This window comes from Myxocyprinus asiaticus, chromosome 39 (assembly GCF_019703515.2).
Source record: "Myxocyprinus asiaticus isolate MX2 ecotype Aquarium Trade chromosome 39, UBuf_Myxa_2, whole genome shotgun sequence".
In the NCBI taxonomy this organism is placed as follows: Eukaryota; Metazoa; Chordata; class Actinopteri; order Cypriniformes; family Catostomidae; genus Myxocyprinus; species Myxocyprinus asiaticus.
The window spans coordinates 3,531,170-3,553,535 of record NC_059382.1 but is presented as its reverse complement, the minus strand read 5'-3'; the positions used below and the strand labels follow the sequence as shown (position 1 = coordinate 3,553,535).

The following is a 22,366-nucleotide window of genomic DNA, read 5'->3' as shown; positions in this document are numbered from 1 at the left end:
GGACTGATTTCACAGGAAATTGCATACATACGTCATTCGCCCGTGCGTGTTGACGTCATGTCCACACACAGAGAAAATAAGCTCCGGCTACTGTAGCACGTGTGTGGTGTGGGAGAAGCTGAAGCTGAAAGTTTGTTGTCACAACAAATGAGAAAAATTGACCATGGATCATTCAAAACGGCAAACCTCTGGGGAATCTCTTTATAAAAACAAAGAAACCCCGAACAGAGCAGAGTCTACAAGCAAAAAGGGAAAGTGATAGAGTCCGTAATAAAACCTGAATCAACATCGGCTTGGCTTTTCAGAAGTGGTGACAACTCCGAGATCTGAAAGGATTTAAAAGCAACACAGAGATGGCTTTTTTCTTACTCATCAGATATTTTATTGATATGGTTTATGTGTAGTTGTGTAATCACACACACATGTCTGTGCTTGTGTGTAGTGAAATACAATAATTATACTGTAATCATTGCAGAACTTTTCACTTGCTAGCACACGTGTGTATTTTTCTTTATAATGGCAATAACTTATATAAATAAATCCTTTAGTCCTAGACTTGCCAAGGAAGCGAGTCTTGAAATTATGTTGACCACTGGTTAGTAACAAGGACAATCTATAAAACTGGCCAGAATATCCTGCAGTTATAAAAACGTTACAACGTTTGACCTTATCAGACTAGCAATCATTCTGTCTAATGTTAACGAACGTTGCCTAACTTTTGTAATGTAATTTATTTCAAAACATAAGTCAAAACAACAGCATAAGATATGACACTTATCTGTTCAGTTTCGGATATCCATCTTTTCCTTTCTTTCATTATTTGTTTGTCCATTCGTTTTGATAAGATGTCCTGTATCCCTGTGTACACCGGTGAACCACATTCATCCGCGCAGAGCCGAAGAACAACTTATGTCATTACCAAAACAATATTCTTCCGTAAGACACATGCAGTTTTATTTATTAACCACTAGAGGGCCAAAAGTTACATAGTGTAGCTTTAAATTGTTAAAGGGGTCATGTCATGCATTTCTTTGACATAATTATTTTATAGTTCACTTATAATGTAAGTAAAGGTTTTTGCAATACAAAAAGTCATATTACAGTATTTTTTTCTCCCCAATTTGGAATGCCCAATTCCCAATGCGCTCTAAGTCCTCATGGTGGCGTAGTGACTCGTCTCAATCCAGGTGGCGGAGGACGAATCTCAGTTGCCTCCGCATCTTATCATGTGGCTTTTTGAGCACGTTAGCACTGAGACATAGCACAACTCACCATGTGACCCACTGAGAGCGAGAACCACATTATAGCGACCACGAGGTTACCCCATGTGACTCTACCCTCCCTAGCAACCGGGCCAATTTGGTTGCTTAGGAGACCTGGCTGGAGTCACTCAGCACACCCTGGATTCGAACTCGTGACTCCAGGGGTGGTCGTCAGCGTCAATACTCGCTGAGCTACCCAAGCCCCCTCATATTACAGTATTAAATAAACTTTTTCCACCCTGTCTCTAGCCCCGTCTGAAACGCTCAGTTTTCGTTGCACGCCACACTACACATTCTTGTTACATAATAAAATAATTTAATCACACATCAATATGTTGTGAGAAAATATGTATTTCTTTGGTAATTAACTGTGTAGTAAGCCGCTTCACGTTGGAGTCATGGTTTATTTAGCGATTAAATGGCGGACTATACGATTCCTTACAAACAGACAGAAACAGTAGTACTGTTACTCACCGGCATTTCTGTCATGTCAAATATAGTTGGCTCCATCTTTTCTCCATAAGTTTCTTTGCAAAGCCTGAATCATAATGCTTTAAAGGCACAAAGTTTAATCCTCATTCCTAATGTTGGGATCCTTCAGAATACTAATGAGAAAGCTCTCTTCCTGGAGAGGAAGTTTTGAGTTCTGAAACTTACAGTATGTTTTTATAGTACAATGACCTCTTATATGTCAAAAAAGAAAAATGTGATTCCTCATGACATGGACCCCTTTAAGTTGGTACAAAGAATTTTCCTTGAGTAAACTTAAAAAATCTGCGCAGCAAGATGCCTCAAGTTGTCAATTTATTTTTTACAGTGTAAAACACAAATAAGATTAATGTACCCTTTTCAAGCAAGAACTAGCACTCATCTCAGCTCGACTGAGTTTTGAGAACAAATTAGAGAGTAGAAATTCGGTATGACAAAAATAATTTTCTGTTAGGAGAATTTGCACCTTTGAGTTTTTCTGAACTTCACACTTGACATACCCGCATTATTGGACTGCAAGATTAACTTTGCTCACTGTGACACCGTTTAACAATGTTTTTTTATATGAGTGTGCAAAGACTTCCACATTAGGAGCAGTGGTACGGTTTCTCTCCAGTATGAACTTTCCCATGTGTTTTCAGGTCTCCCGACAGAGCAAAACTTTCGTCACAATATGAGCACGTGTAAGGTTTCTCTCCAGTGTGAATTCTCATGTGTCTATCAAGATGTGATTTAAATGTGAAACTCTTTCCACATTGAGGGCAGGTGAAAGAGTTTTCAGCTTCTGTTTTTTGAGTCCTCTCTTGTGAGGAATTCATTTCCGTGTGTTAGCAGCTAACAATGTTCCTCCTGTTATAAAGTTCAGATGTTTCTCCGGCACATCATTCAGTTCTTTCAAACAGACCTAAAATGAACATTTTAAATGATCAAAAATCAATTCATGAGGGACAAATGTGAAAAGCAAACCCTGATTTAGGGGCCATTTACACGACAACGTTTTCAACTAAAAACTCTATGCGTTTTGGCTGTTCGTTTACATGACAACAGCGTTTTGGGGCCTGAAAACGCAAACTTTTGAAAACGAGTTTCAAAGTGCAAGTTTTTGAAAACGATGCCGTTATCATCTTCGTGTAAACATACAAAAACGTGAAATTGTGAAAACGATGATGTCATGCGCACGCATATTACGTGTTCAGTCTATAGGCATGCGCGCAAGTACTTCAAAACAATGCGCGAGACATTCAAAACTACAGTGGCGGACTACAGGACTGTGTTTGTGCTGCTCAAGACTTTGAGTTTATTGACGCTTCTCCAGCAAAGTGTAGATTTACTGCATCACTACTACGATCAGCGGTCGCCATCTTCATTGTTTGTATTCATCGCTCTGTGGAAGAATGCTGATGTGCGCAGGTGCGTAGCGTTTCTTTACAAAGTGACATCGGCAACTACTGGCCTGGCATGCATGATACAACGTTTCTAGTCGTTTCCGTGGATCCGTGTGAATGGGGATCATTTTGACAACGTTGTCGTCTGTACGTGAAACTTTTCCATTTTTAGTACATCGTTGTCGTGTAAACGTACCCTTAGAAAGCAGAATGTTAAGTATGAAAGCTTAAAGGAATATTCCGGGTTCAAAACATGTTAAGCTCAATCGACAGCATTTGTGGCATAATGCTGATTACCAGATAAATTTGGCTTGTGCCTCCTTTTCTTTCAAAAAAAGCACAAATCTGGGTTACAGTGAGACACTTACAATAGAAGTGAATGGGGGCCAATACGTAACATTAAAATACTCACTTTTTCAAAAGTATAGTCACAACACATAAACAACATGGGTTAACATGATTTTAGTTGATAAAATCACATACTAACTGCATCTGTGTAAAGTTATAGACAATTTTACAACTTTGTTGCCGTGACGATGTAATGTCAACAAACCCTAAATCCCTAAAATGACTATAAAAATGACAAATTTAAACAACTGTCATGTCTCATTAAATTTCAGTGTGGAAGTAATGAATCCTGTTCTATATTTGCTGCTTCATCTCTCTGATATATGAAAAACAAAATATTAAAATATATCAGAATATATTCTATTGTTTCCTAATTGGCTTGAAAATGTTTCGAAGAGTTGACACTATCTGGGCATATCTGTGATAGGTCTCTAAACACCAGAGTAGGCTACTGTATGGTATTTCCCCAAACATTACAATGCATTTAAGGGTTAAATAACTGAATGACTAAAACCGCATGTCAAAACAACCCACTGAAGCGGTTGAATTTTTGCTTGTTCAAACTCATATCAGCCACAAACTATGTGCAGATTTTGTTAAAACGTCACATCTCTCATCACTAATAGTAACGCTTTTCTGTACCATAAACGCAATCATAAAATATAAAAGTAGTCGTATATTTTAGGTAAAATCACACGTAAAAATAAAATCAGTATTTTTGAATTAATCCTTTGAGGGAATAAATCGTTCTCTTCTATTTTTTTGGTGTTGAACGACTTGATTGAATCAGTCGAGTCAATGATTGGGTGACTCATGACATAATGACGTTCATTTGTCAACACCTATTAATCGAAATGTGCAGTCTAATGAAACGGTCACTGAACAAATCATTGAATAAAATTGAACAAAGCAGAGTGGCGCAACCAGTGAAGCATCCTCTCGTCCAATCATATTAGAGGACCGGAACTAAAGGTTTCAAAAAAATTAAAGTCTGCACATAGTTTGATAAAATATAAAATGTGACCTGCATGGCACTTGTTTTGCAAGCTGCCTTGCTAATAATACATAAATTATATTAATGTAACCTATTCAAGCAAGAACTGATACAAATCACAGCTTGACTGAGTTTTGAAAAAAAAATTAGACCGCAAAGATATGATATAAATGACTTTATTTCTATTAACATTTATTCACACTGTAAAAGTTTAAGAGCTTAAACCACATCAGTCTTTTAGTCTCTAAAAAGAATTCTGAAATGTTCAAAACAATTTCAAGGGATAGTTCACCCAAAAATTTCAATTCTCTTATTTACTCAGCCTCATGCCATCCCAGATGTAGAGACCCCTACATTTGCTCAAAAGGTAAATTGTGCACTGAATGTCTACAGTAGGCATGTAATTATTAAAAAGGACTTTCATTGAACCGTGTTTCATCACAACACAGCAGAACATCACTCTTGCTGTTACACACTGCCATCGAGTGGGCTTCTACCTTAATGCCATGGATTAACCCGTATTTACACAAGCATGTACTACGCAGGGTTGCCAACTTTGGCTTCCTGGTCGTTGTGAGATTTTGATGACATAGGCTGAATCAGTCACATACACACCCACCATTTGTATCGCTAGGCTTACCATCTTAAATTTGAAATACTATACATGACCTAATCAAACCCCCATAACATAATGGTGCCACCACCATGCTTCACAGTATGCATGGTATGTTCTGGGTAGTGCGCAGTGTTCGGTTTTCTCCAAATATGTCGCATGGAGTTTAGTCCAAGAATTTACATTTTTTGTCTCATCTAACCATGAATCCTCCAACGAGACTTAATGTGGCATTTTTTCAGATGAGGTGAACTTTCTTGCCACCCTGCAATACAGGCCAGCTTTGTGTAAAGCTTGGGAAATTGTTGTCACATGCATTTGTCTAAGGAGGCGTAACGTTGTTATGGACCATGCGCAACACGGACGAGTTAAGCCGTTGTGCACTGTCTCCAGGATGCAAGTGGGGTCCGAGTTGGGATGGAACAGCTCATTTTAAGGGGACCACCCTTCTGGCCCCGCCCCCGATACAGGCCAGCTTTGTGTAAAGCTTGGGAGATTGTTGTCTCATGCAAAGACTGATCAATTTCAGCCATAAAGGCTTGTAAATTCTTCAAAGTTGCCTTTGGCCTCTTGACAGCTTCCCTGATCAATATCCTCCTGGCACGGTCATCCAGTTTGAAGGGACGGCCCGGTCTATAGGAAAGGCTTTGGTGGTGCCATGCGCTTTCTACTTCTTAATAATGCTCTGAACGGTACTTAGAGGGATGGTTAAAGCCTTTGAAATCTTTTGTACCCTTCTCCTTACCTGTGCCTTTCCATTATTTTATCCCGGAGCCCTTTTGAAAGCACTTTTCCAGTCATGGTGAATTCTTGAATTCATTACCATGCAATACTAGTAATGAAATCCTCATGGAACAGCCGGTTTTATTCTGAAGTAATCAAACCACTACAATTGATGTCAGGTGTGGGCCAATTAGCCAGGTATGTGATCTGAAAGGTGATTGGCTGCACTTGAGCATGTTTGTATTGGTTACTCATAGGGGGCTTATCACTTATCTAAACCAGGTTTTTTACTCATTCATTTTTAATCATTGTTCAGAATCTTTTTACATGCGTAAATACAGCAGGAAAAGGTTAGTTTTAATTTATTTAAATTTCCTAATTTTAATGTAACAAATGAAAAGGATTTTGACTTTTTTTTTTAGGCATAGTAGGCCTACATACCTTGATGAACTTGTTTTTAAAGCTACAATGGCTTAATAAATACTTTTGAATCCAAAAATTGCATTTGTCTTTATTTATTAAATGTATAGTTATTTTAGAAATGAAGGTATGTCCTCTCAATATAATAATACTAGCACTTAGTTGTGTACTCGCAGGACAATGCAGAACCAACGTAGAACTATAAGTGCAAGCTATGAGTCTACGTCGTAGGTTTGACAAAGTATAAATCAGTCTTAAAGGGCTAGCTAAACCAAAAATGAAGCCTCATGCCATCCCAGATGTGTATGACTTTCTTTCATCTGCTGAATACAAAGATTTTTAAAAGAATATTTCAGCTCTGTTGGTCCATACAATGCAAGTGAATGGGTGCCAAAATTTTGAAGCTCCAAAATCAACATTAGGCGAACATAAAAGTGCACCAGATGACTCTGGTGGTTAAATAAATATTTTCTGAAGCTATATGATAGGTGTGGGTGAGAAACAGGTCAATATTTTAGTCCTTTTCCTTCACTTTCTCCTTCTGTTTTTGGTGATTGACATTCTTCATGCATATCGCCCCCTACTGGTTTGGGAGGAGAATTTATGATAAAAAAATGACTTACATATTGATCTGTTTCTCACCCACACCTATCATATCATGTCTGAACACATGGATTTAACCATTGGAGTCATATTTAATTTTATGCTCTCTTTTGGATGGATTTTGGAACTTCAAAATTGTGGCACCCATTCACTTGCATTGTATGGACCTACAGAGCTGAGATATTCTTCTAGAAATCTTAATTTGTGTTCTGCCGAAGAAAGAAAGTCATACACATCTTGGATGCCAGGAGGGTGAGTAAATCATGATAGAATTTTCATTTTTGGGTGAACTATCCCTTTAAGGCTTTTCATTTGTATGAATTTTCAGGTGTGTTTTTAGAAGTGACGTTGTCGTAAAATGTTTACCGCACTGATCGCAGTTCAATGGCTTTTCACCAGAGTGACTGCGCATGTGATATTTGAAATATGATTTATCAGTTAATCTTTTTCCACAGAAACTCTTTTTTTGAGTGAAAATTCTTATGTGTCTATTAAGATGTGATTTATATCTGTAACTCTTTCCACACTGATGGCATGTGTAAGGTATTTCTCCACTGTGAATTCTCAAGTGCTTCTTAAGATTACTTATACTTGCAGAACTCTTTCCACACTGATGGCACGTGTAAGGTTTCTCTCCAGTATGAATTCTCTTATGCATTTTCAGTTGGCTGGCTGTGGTGAAGGCCTTCTCACACTCAAAGCACTTATGATCTTTTACACCAGTGTGTCTTTTCTGATGATCTTTCAAATGTTGGAGTCGTAAAAAACTCTTTCCACACTGAGGGCATGTTTGAGACTTCTCTCCAGTGTGAATATTCATGTGTCTATTAAGATTTGATTTATGTATGAAACTCTTTCCACACTGCTGACATGTGTGAGGTTTCTCTCCAGTGTGAATTTTCATGTGTCTATTAAGATGTGATTTATATGTGAAACTCTTTCCACATTGATGGCATGTGAAAGAGTTTTTAGCTTCTGTGTTTTGAGTCCTCTCTTGAAAGGAATTCATTTCTGTCTGTGAGCAGCTAAAATAATTTTCTCCTATTTTGAAGCTGTGATGTTTCTCCTCCACTTCATTCAGTTCTTGACTTTCCTCTTTCACTTCAATCAGATCTAAAATGAACACATTAAATTATAAAAAATCAATTCACTTGAGGGACAAATGTGAAAATAAAAGCGAACCGATTTAATAGCAGAATGTTCTGTTCTTGATCAGGAAAACAACTGCAATAAAAGGTTATGATCAATAAATCTGGTGAAGTTGTTACATGAATGTTCCTCAGCAGTCAATAATGAATCAAGAATGGACACCAACCTATTTGTTCCTCAGTATCTTCGTGTTTTATTTGGCATGACTCTGGATAACTCATGTCCTCTTTCTCCTCTTTAACAAACTCCATCTTCACCATCTTCAGTTGTTGCACCTGGAGTTCTTCCTGCTGGTGTGAAGCACTTCTTCTCTTGTAGGATGATGGGAATATTCACAGTATTTATTGGTGAATTGTTGTGGGAGTGGCTTCAATGAAGGTGTGAACTGTGACGGAGCCCCAAAGAACCAGATCTGCCAAAACAAAAAATTCAATTGTAATGTAAATATTTTGTTCATTATCTCAATTTTATTCTCACAGTTTTAACCATTTTTTCTGTATTTTATATTCTTACATGAATTTAATAACATATTTTGAATGAAAGCCTCCTCATTAACATATGGATAAAGAAATGCTTAATTTTAAAGAAACTGCAAATAAATAACTGCAAGATGTTAAAAATAAATACATTTTAAAATAAATAATAATATGAATAAACACTATTAAAAGAATACAGATTTTGTTTCACCCTAACCAACAAATAATTGTCTGTTTTGTTTCATTCAAACATGAAACAAATGTCTTCTGAAGTGATATGATAGGTGTGGATAAGAAACACATCGATATTTAAGTCCTTTTATTACTATAAATCTCCACTTTCACTTTCTTCTTTTGTTTTTGGTGATTCATATTCTTCATGCATATCGCCACCTACTGGGCAGAGAGGAGAATTTAAAGTAAAAAAAATAACTTAAAGGTATTGCAAGCGATTTTAGCCGTTCTGGAACTTCCACAAGACTAGCCATTGATTTAGCCATGCCCCCTCTTTCCAAAACCCCGCACTCCAAAGACACATGCACACAAACACACTAGAGACTGTTGTTATGGGGTGGGGGGGTTCCCGGTTTCATGAGCATTTCGCCAGTGTCCCGGAGCGCTTTGAGGGAGCCTTACACTTTACCAGCACTTACACGAGCATTTTATAGGCTGCCCTGTGAACGCACACAATGACTGACTGGCAGAAAGTCTTCCGATTGGCTAAACATATGACCTAGGTAAGATATTTCATGGCACCTAGGCCTATTTCAGTGCGATCTGACAGGTAATAATGACATTTTCTGCATATCATTTCACACACAAAAAAAATCCCTGACAGCACCTTTAAATATTTATCTGTTTCTTACCCATACATATCATAATCGCTTCTGAGGAAATGGATTTAACCACTGGAGATACATGGATACTTTTTGGACCTTTAAAAAGGTCTAGTCACCATTCACTTGCATTGTATGGACCTACAGAGCTGAGATATTCTTCTAAAAGTCTTCGTTTTTGTTCAACAGAAGAAAGTCATCTCTGCGCTGGTTGAATTTTTGCTTGTTCAAACTCAAATCTGCCCCAAACGATGCTACGATTTTATGTTAAAACATCACATCACCTCTCATAATTCACAGCAGTGCCATCTTTGATTTTTGGCGGGAATGACAATGAGGCTGTAAGGCAGGGTTCTTCAACAGGCGGCCTGTGGGCAGGATGTGTTTGGCCCGCAGTAAAGGCCTGTTCACACCAAATCCGTGACAATTTTGCGAGACAAACTTCAGATGAAAGGTCTATACACACAGAGTCTGTAAAAAAAAAAAAACAAAAAAAAAAAAACAAGAGAGAGAAAAATAATTTCATCCCTGTACAGTAGGGCACTGTTGCTGTTCTACAAACATTTATCCTACCCTGCTCAGGCTAGCTGTCAGTGCTAGAGATTAATATACTGAATGCTGTTAAAGCATATATTTACCTAATTTGGCATAACTGTTTCATTATGTTCTTCCCATTGTGTTGATGCATTCTAAGGAGTATATAATCTGTGTTTTTATGCGAGTGAGATGAGTAAAGAGCGCTGTTGCATAAATATACATCCTGTTTATACTGTATTCACACAGGTATTTTGCTACGAGTATATCCCAAACGGACTCCCGAACCCAACTACTTTTTTATAATGTCTGGATTAATGCCTGGGTAATATAACACAAGGTAATGTGATACAAATACACATGGAATAATGCACAATAACAATGTACAGTTAAAAAAATAATGACAAAAAAATAAATAAAAAATAATAATAATAACAATGGGTTGTACAGTTGTTTTAAGTGTTTTTGGATCGTTCCACTGACGACACATCAAATAATATAATTTAAAAAATTGTAATTAGACAAAAAAACTCCAAGAACATGAGTTGTGGAAAATTATAGGTGATCTAGGAGCTTTTTGGTAACTTTATTCAGTGCATGTCATTAAAGAGACAGTACATCCCTCACAGCCTCGTTTTCATTCCCGTCAAAAATCAAAGATGGCGCCACTGTAAAAGTCAGAGACTTTTAAAAGGTCTGTGGTAACACTTTTCTGTACCATAACTTAAGCAAAAAAACATAAAAGTTGTTTTATATGTAAGAAATAACACAATCACACAAGTAAGATGGTTGTTCTGTATATCAGCTGTAGGTACCAGGTCTCGTAAAAGTAAATAATATTAAATCACTTACGTTTACAGTCCAAAATTGGCCAGATTAGCAAAAGCATGGAGCACAACTCGCTTTCTGCACAGCTCACATACTCTGGTTTGAACTCGTGCTGTTTAGTTCGTATATTTGTTTCTTGTTCACTTCCAGTGTTTCGGTGGAGAACGACTCCTTGTTCGAGTCTTGAGTGACACATGAACGCGATGAAACAAAGGGCGAATTCCAATCGAAAGTGATCATCCCTATACCCTACTCACTCCGAAGGACTGAACTCTTGATCATGTGGGCACTCTGAAGGGAGCATCGCATTTCTTTATGAATGTACCCGTCGCTAACAGTCTTATGGAAGCTCCTCTTGTGAAAAAAGTAAGAAAGAAAGAAACAAACAAACATTTTCTTACCTTCGTTTGTAACGACACTTCCACTAGCGTCCCCTTCCCGCAGCGCCTTTTAAGGGCGCAAAATGTCATTTAGACAACGCCCATAAAAGTCCTCTCGTCCAATCAGAAACGCCCAAAGGAAGCGTCCAATCAGAAACGCCTAAAGAAAGCGTCCTCTCGCCCAATCAGCAACGCCCAAAAAAAAAGAGCGTCCTCTCGCCCAATCAGAAACGCCCCCCCAAAAAAAGAGCGTCCTCTCGCCCAATCAGAAACGCCTAAAAAGAGCGTCCTCTCGTCCAATCAGAGTTGAGGTCCGGAACTGTTTTATAATATCTATAATTAAAGTAGTTTGAGTCTTCACTCAACAAGACACTTTATAAGACATATAAATGTTATTAATGTAATCTATTCAAACAAGAACCGGCACACATCCCAGCTTTAATGAGTATTGAAAAACAAATTAGACAGCATATATATGTTACACTCTTTGAAGAGCTTCAAATCCACAGCAATCTTTCAGTCTCTAAAAATCACCTCATTACAAGTGTTGCATTTAACAGCAAAGTTTTCTGTCCTAATATAGTGACCTCCTCTTAATTTCCTTTGATGAACAAAGACAAACTTCACACTACAGGTAATTTGAGCAATTTATACTCACATACTTGTAAGAATTGGACTTGAGGATGAACTTTGCTCACTGTGACTACTATAGGGATGCATCGATAAAAAAGCTTGTCTGATAACGATACTTATTTTAACAAAAAACTATAAGCAGAGACTGATTTTTGCCACTTACCTTAGTTTGTCATCCGATTACAGTTTTGCATAAGAATTATGCTTTAAAAATGTACAAAGAGGTACAAAATGTATTGTATTGTTCAAACCATAAATAATTTCCATTGAACTTGAATTAGATCTGTAGAACACATGGCTGAAATTTTAAGAGCTACAATGAAAGATAATTACAATCTATAAAAGGAAGATTATATATATATATATATATATATATATATATATATATATATATATATATATATATATATATATATATATATATATAAAATTATAAGGATGATTGATGTGGGGGAAAGTCGTTTTTCCAATTTTGTTTCTACACTTCACAACAGAACTCAAATTTGACATATTATGATAGACCATTGCAAATTCAAATTACACACACACATATGTTGGTGCGGCTATCATTATGAGGACTCTCCATAGACATAATGATTTTTATACTGTATGAACTATAGATTCTATCCCCTAACCCTAACCCTACCCCTAAACCTAACCCTCACAAACAACTTTCTGCATTTTTACATTTTCAATAAAACATCGTTTAGTATGTTTTTAAGCAATTTAAATAATGGGGACACTAGAAATCTCCTCATAAACCACATTTATAGCATAATACACTTGTAATTACCAGTTTGTAACCTAAGAAAAGTCCTCGTAAACCACTTAAACCTGCCCACACACACACACAATCATTTTCTTATCAAGTATTTTTGTCTTGTCTTCCAGTAAAAAATATCTAAACATTCTTAAAACAAGATCAATTTACTTGAGAAACAAAATGACATAAGATACTTGGTCTTGTTTTTAGAGAAATCTTACAAAATGTAGTATAGTAACATTTATGCTTATAAAAAAAAATAAAAAAAATAAAAAGGAATTATTTATAGCAAAAACAAGTTTCGTTTTCTTACCCCTTTGGCAAATAGATTCCCCTTGTTTTAAGCATAAACCCCATATATATATATATATATATATATTAATAAAATTGTGATGAGGAGGAGGGTGTGGCAGGGCCGTGAGGATGCACGCTTGGCCTTGAATTGTTCTAATCAGCCGGGAGGGAGATAAAGATGAGCCGGAGGTGCCAGTTCGAGACGGAGAGACACACGCGGCCGCTGTGTGTGTCTAAGTTGATTTAAGTAATTAAAAGTTTCACTGACTGCTCAGCCGGTTCCTGCCTCCTCCTTACCCATCCTTACCCAATACATTGGTGCCGAAACCCGGGAAGGAGGAGGCTTGAACCCGCTGAGCAGTCAATGAAACTTTCTTATGACATAAATCAACTTAAACAGAGAGACACACACACAGTAGCTGCGTGTGTCTCTCTCTGTCTTGAGCTGGTGCTCCGGCTCTTCTTTATCCCGCCTCCGGCGCCAGTTCGAGTTTAGTCTCGAGTTTTTATTTAGTCTATATTTTACTGTATTATAGAGGTATAATGTTTTTTTAAAAAAAAATTGTATCCCTTTTCTCCCAATTTGGAATGCCAAATTCCCACTACTTAGCAGGTCCTCGTGGTGGCGCGGTTACTCACCTCAATCCGGGTGGCGGAGGACAAATCTCAGTTGCCTCCGCTTCTGAGACCATCAATCCGCACATCTTATCACGTGACTCGTTGTGCATGACACCGCGGAGACTCTCAGCATGTGGAGGCTCATGCTACTCTCCGCAATCCACGCACAACTTACCACACGCCCCATTGAGAGTGAGAACCACTAATCGTGACCACGAGGAAGTTACCCCTTGTGACTCTACCCTCCCTAGCAACCAGCCAATTTGGTTGCTTAGGAGACCTGGCTAGAGTCACTCAGCACGCCCTGGATTCGAACTCGTGACTCCAGTGGTGGTAGTCAGCGTCAATACTCGCTGAGCTACCCAAGCCCAACGGTATAATGTTTTTTTAATGAATTACCAATATTCATCCACCTCACATGAGGGCTGCACCATTTCAAAAACAACATTTTCAACCAGTCATAGTTCATAATTGCAAAAGAGGGATCATAGGAATCTTTATTTTCACCTTATGTTAACAATAATCATTTTCCAGAAAGACAAGGAAATGTCTGAGAAATATACACTAACTTGGTCATAACAATGCTTCTTTTTTTAAATTATAAGTCGAAATGAATTTGATAACTTTTTGTCATGCGGTCTCTAGATGGTATACATGCAAAAAAAAATTAAAATGTAAAGAAAACTCAAAATGGCGAAGTAATGAAATTACTTAATTGCCTCTGACAGATCTGTTCCTTAAAATGTGGCAATTATGGTCATTTTCTCCACCTTTCCAAACTACTTGGACCACGATAATTGCCGCTTGCAGATATATTATGGACTGATATTTTTTGTTCTGTATTTATTTATATTACATATAGAAAAAATTATTGTAAACTGTATACAAAGCAATAAATGCACAAAATAAATTATAAATAAATAATGGATTTTTCATATCAGCATTTTATGACCGATGATTTTAAATTGGTCAAAAATGTGTCTCCTGTAGCTTAACTGGCAGAGCATGGTGCTAGCAACACCAAGATCATGGGTTTAATTCCCAGCCAGGGAACACACAAAATTGATCAAATGTATACCTTGAATGCACTGCAAGTCGCTTTGGATAACAGCGACTGCCAAATGCATAAATGTAAATGTAATTGACCGATAAATATTGGTGTCCGATACATCCGTGCATCCCTAGTGACAACATTTGACAATGTTTTTTCTAAATGGGTGCAAAGACTCGGATTATTCTGATGAAACCGAATGCTGGAATTGTTTCTCTCTATTATGCACTCTCTGATGTATTTTCACGTTTTCTGGCCAACTGAAGCACTTTTCACAATGTGGGCACTTGTAAGGTTTTTCTCCAGTATGAATTCTCCTGTGCTTATTCAGTTGGCTGGCTGAAGTAAAGGCCTTCCCACACTCAGAGCACACATGATCTTTTACACCAGCATGTCTTTTCTGGTGATCTTTCAAATTGTCCAATCGTGAAAAAAACTTTCCACAATCAGAACACCAGTGCGGCTTCTCATTTGTATGAACTTGCAGGTGTGTTGTCAGACGTGATGTCGTTGTAAAACGTTTACCGCACTGATCGCACTTAAATGGCTTTTCACCAGAGTGACTGCGCATGTGATATTTGAGATTTGTTTTTTCGGAGAAACTTTTTTCACAAAGATGACATGCGTGAGGCTTCTCTCCGCTGTGAATCTTCATGTGCTTCCTAAGATTTTTTTGACATACAAACCCCTGTCCACACTGGGGGCATGTGTAAGGCTTCTCTCCGGTGTGAATTCTCATGTGAATCTTAAGGTTTTCTTTTTTTGAGATGCACTTTCCACACTCGGGGCAGATGAAACCCTTCTCTGTGATTTCTGTGTGAGTTCTCATATGAACCTTAAGGCCTTCTTTACGTGCAAAACTCTTCCCACACTGAAGACACATATAAGGCTTCTCTCCGGTGTGAACTCTCATGTGAATCTTAAGGTTTTCTTTTTGTGTGATGCTCTTTCCACACAGAGGACATGTGTAAGGTGTCTTTCCAGTGTGAATTCTCATGTGTCTATTGAGATGTGCTTTACATGTGTAACTCTTTTCACAGTGAAGGCACGCGTAAGGTCTCTCTCTAATGTGAATTGTTAAATGCATCTCAAGGTTGTCTTGACATGCAAAAGTCTCTCCACACTGAATGCAGATCAAAGAGTTTTCAGCTTCTGTTTCATGTGAGAAATGCAAAGTCTCTGAGCAACTAAAATCGCTGTCTCCTGTTATGATGTAATGATGTTTCTCGTCTTGATGTCCCTCTTGCCATTCCATCATGTCTGAATAGAACAAATGTAATAATCAAAAATCAGTTGAGGCACAAATGTGAAAACAAAACTGACCTCTTATTTATTAGCAGAGAATTACATTTTAATATTATGCTATTAAGCTTTGTTACATGAATGTTCCTCAGCAGTCAACAATGAATCAAGAATGGACACCAACCTCTTTGTTCCTCAATATCTTCATGTTTCATTCTGCACGATTCTGGATCACTCATGTCCTCAAATTTTTCCATATTATATCACACAGATTTCAGTTGTTGCACCTGGAGTTCTTCCTGCTGGTCTGAAGCACTTCTCTTGTAGGATAGTGGGAATATTCACAGTATTTATTGGGGAATTCTTGTGGGAGTGGCTTCAGTGAAGGTGGAAATTGTATGGATCTTCAGAAGACCAGATCTGCCAAAATAACATTTTTAATTTTAAGCAGTTTTGTTTTTCTCAATTTTATATATACAGTTTTGTTCCACACCTATGTGGTGCCATTTGTAAATAAAACATGTGACAAAAAATGGTCGCTATAATGTGGTTCGTTCTCAGTGGGGCACATGGTGAGTTGTGCGTGGATGCCGCGGTGGATGGCGTGAAGCCTCCACACGCGCTATGTCTCCGTGGCAACACGCTCAACAAGCCACGTGATAAGATGCGCGGGATGACGGTCTCAGACGCGGAGGCAACTGGGATTCGTACTCCGCCACCCGGATTGAGGCGTATCACTACGTGACCACGAGGACTTAAAAGCACATTGGGAATTGGGCATTCCAAATTAGGGAGAAAAGGACAAACTGAAATAAATAAATAAATAAATAAAAATAAAATAAAAACTCCAGCTGTACAGACAACAAACTACACTTTCCAACAGCAGACATGACAAGTTGAGAACATGTTCTTGCATTCAAACACAGCTTGCTGGAGCGTTTTTCAAAGTATCAAACTACGTTTAACTTGACAATGCGACCAAAAACCGTATGTTAATGACACAATGCAACCAAAGTGAGATGCTCCAAAAGCGTCCGCCTGATGCATGTGTACACTGACGCGTCCTTAGAAAAGCCCACCCCTACTGCTTTCTCACAATAAGCCGTTTTCTGGTGTCCATGTAAACATAGTCATTAGCACATTAATGAAGACCGTTTTCCAGTGTTCCGATAACGTGTAATATAGCTGTTACTGTCAAGCTTCATTATGACATTAAAGAAGCATAAAAACACCATTAAAGTAGTCCATTTGACTTGTGCATTATATTCGAAGTCTCTTGAAGCTCTATGAAGTTTTGTGAATCGCAGAGGATGCGTTTAATAACTAAATATATAGTCTGCATGCGCAGTGTGCTTCAATGAATGAGAGCTGCTCTCTGGCGGATGACATGGCGCGTTCTAAAATTCGAAAGAACTGTTTTCAATGACGATAAGCACACCACCGCCACCAGTCTGCATCTGTTGGCGGCGCCCAGCTACGACTCAAGAGGCTGCTCAAATTTCTGCCATGGCACAGAGCGCAACTCGCATATTTTCCGTTAAATTCGACCCAGATCATAAAAGGGCATAGATTATTTATTCTCACATTGTTAATTCTTGAAGAAGGGAAAAACCTTGGTAACTTTTGTGTGTACTGTCTGTCCTGAATCGCATTGACGTGCCCGGTGTTTAATACCTGTGCCGTGTCCTAGCCGCGACGTGGCATGGTACTTCTCATCCGGTGTGCGACCGCTTTAACACACACACACACACACACACACACACACACACAGCATGAGCACACACAGCTCGTGAAGCTACTTTAAGTGCAGCTCAAAGTTCTTACTGGAATGTTGCGCCAAAATAAAAGCCAGAGGGTTTTAAATTTGAGAAATTACGATTTAAATTGTATTATTGTATAATATAACTTTATTATTATTATCAAAATAATATTTTAATTATTTATTTAATATTTAAATATATTTAAATAAATATTTAAATAACTAAATATTTAAGTAACTAACTAAAATTAACACAAAAGAATCCATTCCACATTCAAGGTCCACATACAATGTGGGGGGAAAAAATGTGCCAATAGAACTGGCTTCATATTTTATAATGAAATGTGTAGTTACAGAAAAAGTAGTTTTGGTGTACCCCTAACAATAACATTAAGAATTTAATTATTCCAAACAAAGTCTAATTTGAAATAGACTTTGTTTTCGGTTTCCGTTTTTTTGGCCCAGTTTGTCCAGAATTTTCGGTTACAAGAATGTCCATTTCAGTGCCTCACTAGATCTCAAAAGTGCTCAACATTTAAAATCACTGATTTACAATAAGCAAATCGTCACGTTTGACACTGACTGAGGGGTCACTGTAGGATCACGCGCCCCCTAGCGTCAAACCGAGTCTCAAAACAGTGTGACGTCACGGAGCTTCGTTTGCTAAAATCACGTGACGTGGCAAGTTTTATATGCTGCAAAGCTCTGGTTCGGAACAAAAGACTCTTAAATGCAAAACAACACTGCCAGAGACCTTCTGACGCATGTGTACATGAACCGACATCAAACAAATATAATTTCATTTTTCTTCAGTTTTCTCGAGAAAGGGTTTAAACGGGTCGACTTGCAATGCTGCGTGAAAGGGAATAAATTAAGTCAAAAATGCATGTACTAAGCCTACATTATTTTTGTATGATACTCTGACATTTAAAACAATAAGCATAACAACTGTATGAACCTGTAAGGAATTCACAGAACAACAGAAGAGCTACATTACTCAAACTACATGAGTGGTGAAGCCCCAATCACCATAACAGAACCAAGCAATACAAGACGCCATTAGTAACGCTGTTCTGTATCATAAACTTAAGCATAAAGTAATAAGTAGTTGTGGCACCATCGACAGGAATGTGCTGTCACCTCATCGAAATCATTGATTTTTTTAGTGTAGTTTCACTCCATGTGCGAACACAAACTTCATGCAAACTCTAAAAAACACTTATTTATTATTGCAATAAAAACACAAATGACAAAAACATTTAATGAGCAGTAGCAGCACTCACTTACCTCCCTCCAGGCGCACTGAGTGTAATGTAAAGAAAAAAGGAGACGGAACTGATGTGGACGTTTCTCTTAAAGGGACAGTGTTTCATTTCAATGATCTACCTTTCAGTGTATAATCAGGAGAGGTCTTGCTTAAAATACTATTTTCACGTGCGAGTTACGAAACAGCACATGAACACCCCTTCAGTTTGTAATTACAATTGGAAAACTCCATGATTATTTTGATGCCCAAGTTTACGATTTGGGAGGAGCCATAAAAGTCAACATGGTGGACGAAAGTACAGTTTCTGTTGTGAATAAAAGATTTGATTATTTTTTTAATTTATACCGTTTTCAGTCATATACATTTAGTTATATCCAGTGGAGGATTTTGGCATGGGCGACATGGGTAGTTGCCCAAGGGGGTGGGGTGGGGTGGTGGCGGGGGTGTGTGTGTGTGTGTGTGTGTGGGGGGGGGGGGGGGGGGGGGGGGGGGTTGGCATCTAGCAAGCACCTGATGTCTTGCTTAATAATTCCAGCATATTACATTTATTTTTTTAAATAAAAGTTGTATATTTTAACAATAACATGAGTTATTGCTTTATGAACTAACATGAACATCCAATGAACAACTGTTTTTATAAATGAACATTAACCAAGATTAATAAAGGTTCATTGTTAAAAATAGCTTTGGTACCTAATGCATTTACTAATGTTAATGAGTAGAACTTTATTGGAAAGTGTCACTGTAATAGGATATTTTAGTGAATTCAAACTATTGTGCTATCTTTTTATTCAGTATAGAAATGGTAGTTGATAAAAACATATCTTTCTAAACCAAACAACTGGAGCTGCAACAGGTAATTTCATATGTGGTAGTTTTACACTGCTTCAAAAGTGCAGGCACATCAGCCCTGCCCCTTTCCTCAAATTCGTCCAATGTGATGAAAGCGCTGCACGTGAACTACGTGCAAAGATAAAATAAACTGGGGGGAGGGGCGCTTTATTAATGAAAATTAATCAAAATTACTCTTCAACCTCCCGCAACACTTACACTCATGCAGAAGTGTCAAATATAAACCAAGCTTAAGGGGCTGTTCACACCAAACACATCCTTGTGCTAAAAAAAAGCTAGACACCGTGCCACGAATAGAGCCGAACGCAAGTGCATTGAGGCCTGTTTTCAACCGCCATCTAAAAAATGCAGCGCAGCAGTCAGATGCATGTTTACAAAGAAAAACAAAAGAAAAAGACACAAAAATGTCTTGTAGCGCTTTTCGGATACATACATGACATAGAAACATGATCAAAACTAAAGGTCAACCGATAGCGGATTTTGCCGATACCGATGACTAAGGTGGTGGAAAAGGCCGATAACAGATTAATCAGCCGATAGTTCTTAAAATCGATTTATAGAATGTTAAAAAATGTCTTAGTCTTTCCTTACTACTACGGGTACAGACATTAAGGCTGCCAGGGTCCAAAATAAAAAGAAAATCCCAAATGCAGTTTGTGCGATCAAAATCCTAATAACGACCAGAATAAAATTAAAATTGGGTGCGTTGGAATTTTAAACCAGCCCGAAACAAACAAGGGACTCTATAATTGCAATTATAATAAAAAAATATGCATTAAAGTGAGGATAAAAATATGGATGCATATTGTCAATGATGAAAGATATAGATACAGAAAATCCCCTTGAAGTGTTAGTGATTGTTTTTATTTCACCTCTAGAGGCCACTGTATAACTATAGAATCCTCCAGCGCTGACCACAGAGTCATTTTTTATTAAAAATTATTTTTACCTATGAGATAAACCCATTTGAGTCTCTCTCTTTAACATGCGCTCATTTACAGACGCTCTTTACAGAAATGCTGGTTTTCTTAAAGAGACAGTACCGGTTTTTAGCACGTGTTCAACAAATCAATGTAAGCACTTGTAAATAGTACAAATTATGCAATTAAACAATAAACATGTAACAAAAAATAATATATGAAATATAATATATTATTTATTGATTGAATACATGAATTTGTTCATTTTTAAAAAGCTAAAATGTGACCCAAATGATGAAAAACTTACTAAAAATATAATTATTACATTTAATATTTTTGTAATGTACCTAGTTAGAATGCATTAGCTGAGAGAGAATTTCTTTCATATGTAAGCAAAAGGGACATTACAACTGAAATATACCCAAATGAATCAATATCTAATCAGAATCAAATCGAATCGTGAAACCTTTATCAATACCTAGCCCGTTATACTATAGCAGTTGTCTGTAGTTTTGATGGTATTAACATGAGAATGACCGAATTAATCTTTCTTGAATCAAAGATCTCAACATGCTTGTTTACTCTCTTGATTGATTTTTGACTATTTAATATGTTCATTTTAGACCTGCTGGGAGTGAACGAGAAGAAACATCAACTGCAGAAACGTCACAATTTCATAACTGGAGAGGGAACTTTGAGCTGCTCACAGATGGATAAGAATTTCTCAAAACTCAGACCTCTATGATCAAAGACCAGATATTATTTCACGTGGCTTCAGTGTGAAAACAATTTCACATATGATGTAGACATTGACATTCATATTGGAGAGAAGCCGTACACCTGCAATCAGTGTGAAAAAAGTTTAATAATAAAGGAAGTCTTCAGCATCACAAGAAACTTCACACTGGAGAGAGGCTTAGCACGTGCCATCACTGTGGGAACACTTTCAAAAATAAATCAGGACTTGATTATCATCTGCACTCACACTCTGGGGAAAAGCTTTTTAACTATGATCAGTGTGGTCAGAAGTTTACTTTAGGATACCGTCTAAAGTCCACCTCAATGTTCATGTCAATAAGAAGCCTTACATGTGTTCATTTTGTGAAAAGCGTTTTTCCTGGCTGGACTATTTTAAACAGCAGTGATTATGTGTGCTTGGAGTGTGGAAAGGCCTTTACTTCACCCAGACCCTTGACGAATCACGAGAGAATTCATCCTGGAGAGAAGTCGTACAAATGCTCACACTGTGATAAGAGCTTCAGAGTGTTAGGAAACATGAGATCGCATGAGAGAGTGCATACTACAGAGAAACCATACCACCGATGCCCATGTGGAATGCGCTTCACACAATTAAGTTCTCTACAGAGTCATATAAATAAAAAAAAAATGGGTTCAATACCGGAATAAGTTAAGCTCAATGGACAGCATTTGTGACATAATGCTGATTAACACAAAAATAAATCTCATCTGTCCTTTTCTTAAAAAAAAAAAAAAAAAAAAGAAGAAGCAAAAATCTGGGTTACAGTGAGGCATTTACAATAGAAGTCAATGGGGCCAATCCGTAAACGTTAAAATACTCACTGTTTCAAAAGTATAGCCACTTGCCACTTAAACAATATGCGTGTCAACAAACCTTAAAACGACTGTAAAAATAACGCTTTGAACAACTTTACAGCTCAAATAACACACAAGTTTTAACAGAATACTTAATGTAAGTGTTTTTATAAAATTATAACCTTCACATTTCTGCCTTCAAACCCTCCAAAAATTGGCCCATTGACTTCCATTGTAAGTGCCTCACTGTAACCTTGATTTTTGCTTTTTTTAAAGGAAAGGAGGGGCGAGTTGAAATGTATTTTTGTGGTAATCAGCATTATGCCAAAGATGCTGTCTACTGAGCTTAACTTGTATTGAACCCTGAATATTG

The 22,366-nt window shown here is 37.5% G+C and overlaps 2 protein-coding genes across 5 annotated transcripts; both read right to left on the bottom strand.

The window, feature by feature from the left end:
• Positions 1–4,638: 4,638 nt before the first annotated feature.
• LOC127429614 (gastrula zinc finger protein XlCGF8.2DB-like) lies at positions 4,639–11,109 on the bottom strand. Of its 4 annotated transcripts, none has more exons than XM_051678747.1 (4): positions 11,062–11,102; positions 9,583–9,769; positions 8,153–8,398; positions 4,639–7,950 (listed from the first exon to the last, which is right to left on the bottom strand). In XM_051678747.1, the coding sequence occupies exons 3-4, from the start codon at positions 8,244–8,246 to the stop codon at positions 7,136–7,138; spliced, it is 909 nt and encodes a 302-aa protein (XP_051534707.1). In that variant the 5' UTR covers positions 8,247–8,398; positions 9,583–9,769; positions 11,062–11,102; the 3' UTR covers positions 4,639–7,135. The 4 variants fall into 4 exon arrangements, with proteins under 4 accessions (XP_051534707.1, XP_051534705.1, XP_051534708.1 ...); XM_051678745.1 differs by lacking the exon at positions 11,062–11,102 and adding an exon at positions 10,685–10,949; XM_051678748.1 differs by lacking the exon at positions 9,583–9,769 and having other exon boundaries at positions 11,062–11,109.
• Positions 11,110–13,798: 2,689 nt separating this feature from the next.
• Positions 13,799–18,790, bottom strand: LOC127429610 (gastrula zinc finger protein XlCGF8.2DB-like). Its single transcript, XM_051678735.1, has 3 exons — positions 18,688–18,790; positions 15,826–16,061; positions 13,799–15,659 (listed from the first exon to the last, which is right to left on the bottom strand). The coding sequence occupies exons 2-3, from the start codon at positions 15,896–15,898 to the stop codon at positions 14,581–14,583; spliced, it is 1,152 nt and encodes a 383-aa protein (XP_051534695.1). The 5' UTR covers positions 15,899–16,061; positions 18,688–18,790; the 3' UTR covers positions 13,799–14,580.
• Positions 18,791–22,366: the final 3,576 nt, after the last annotated feature.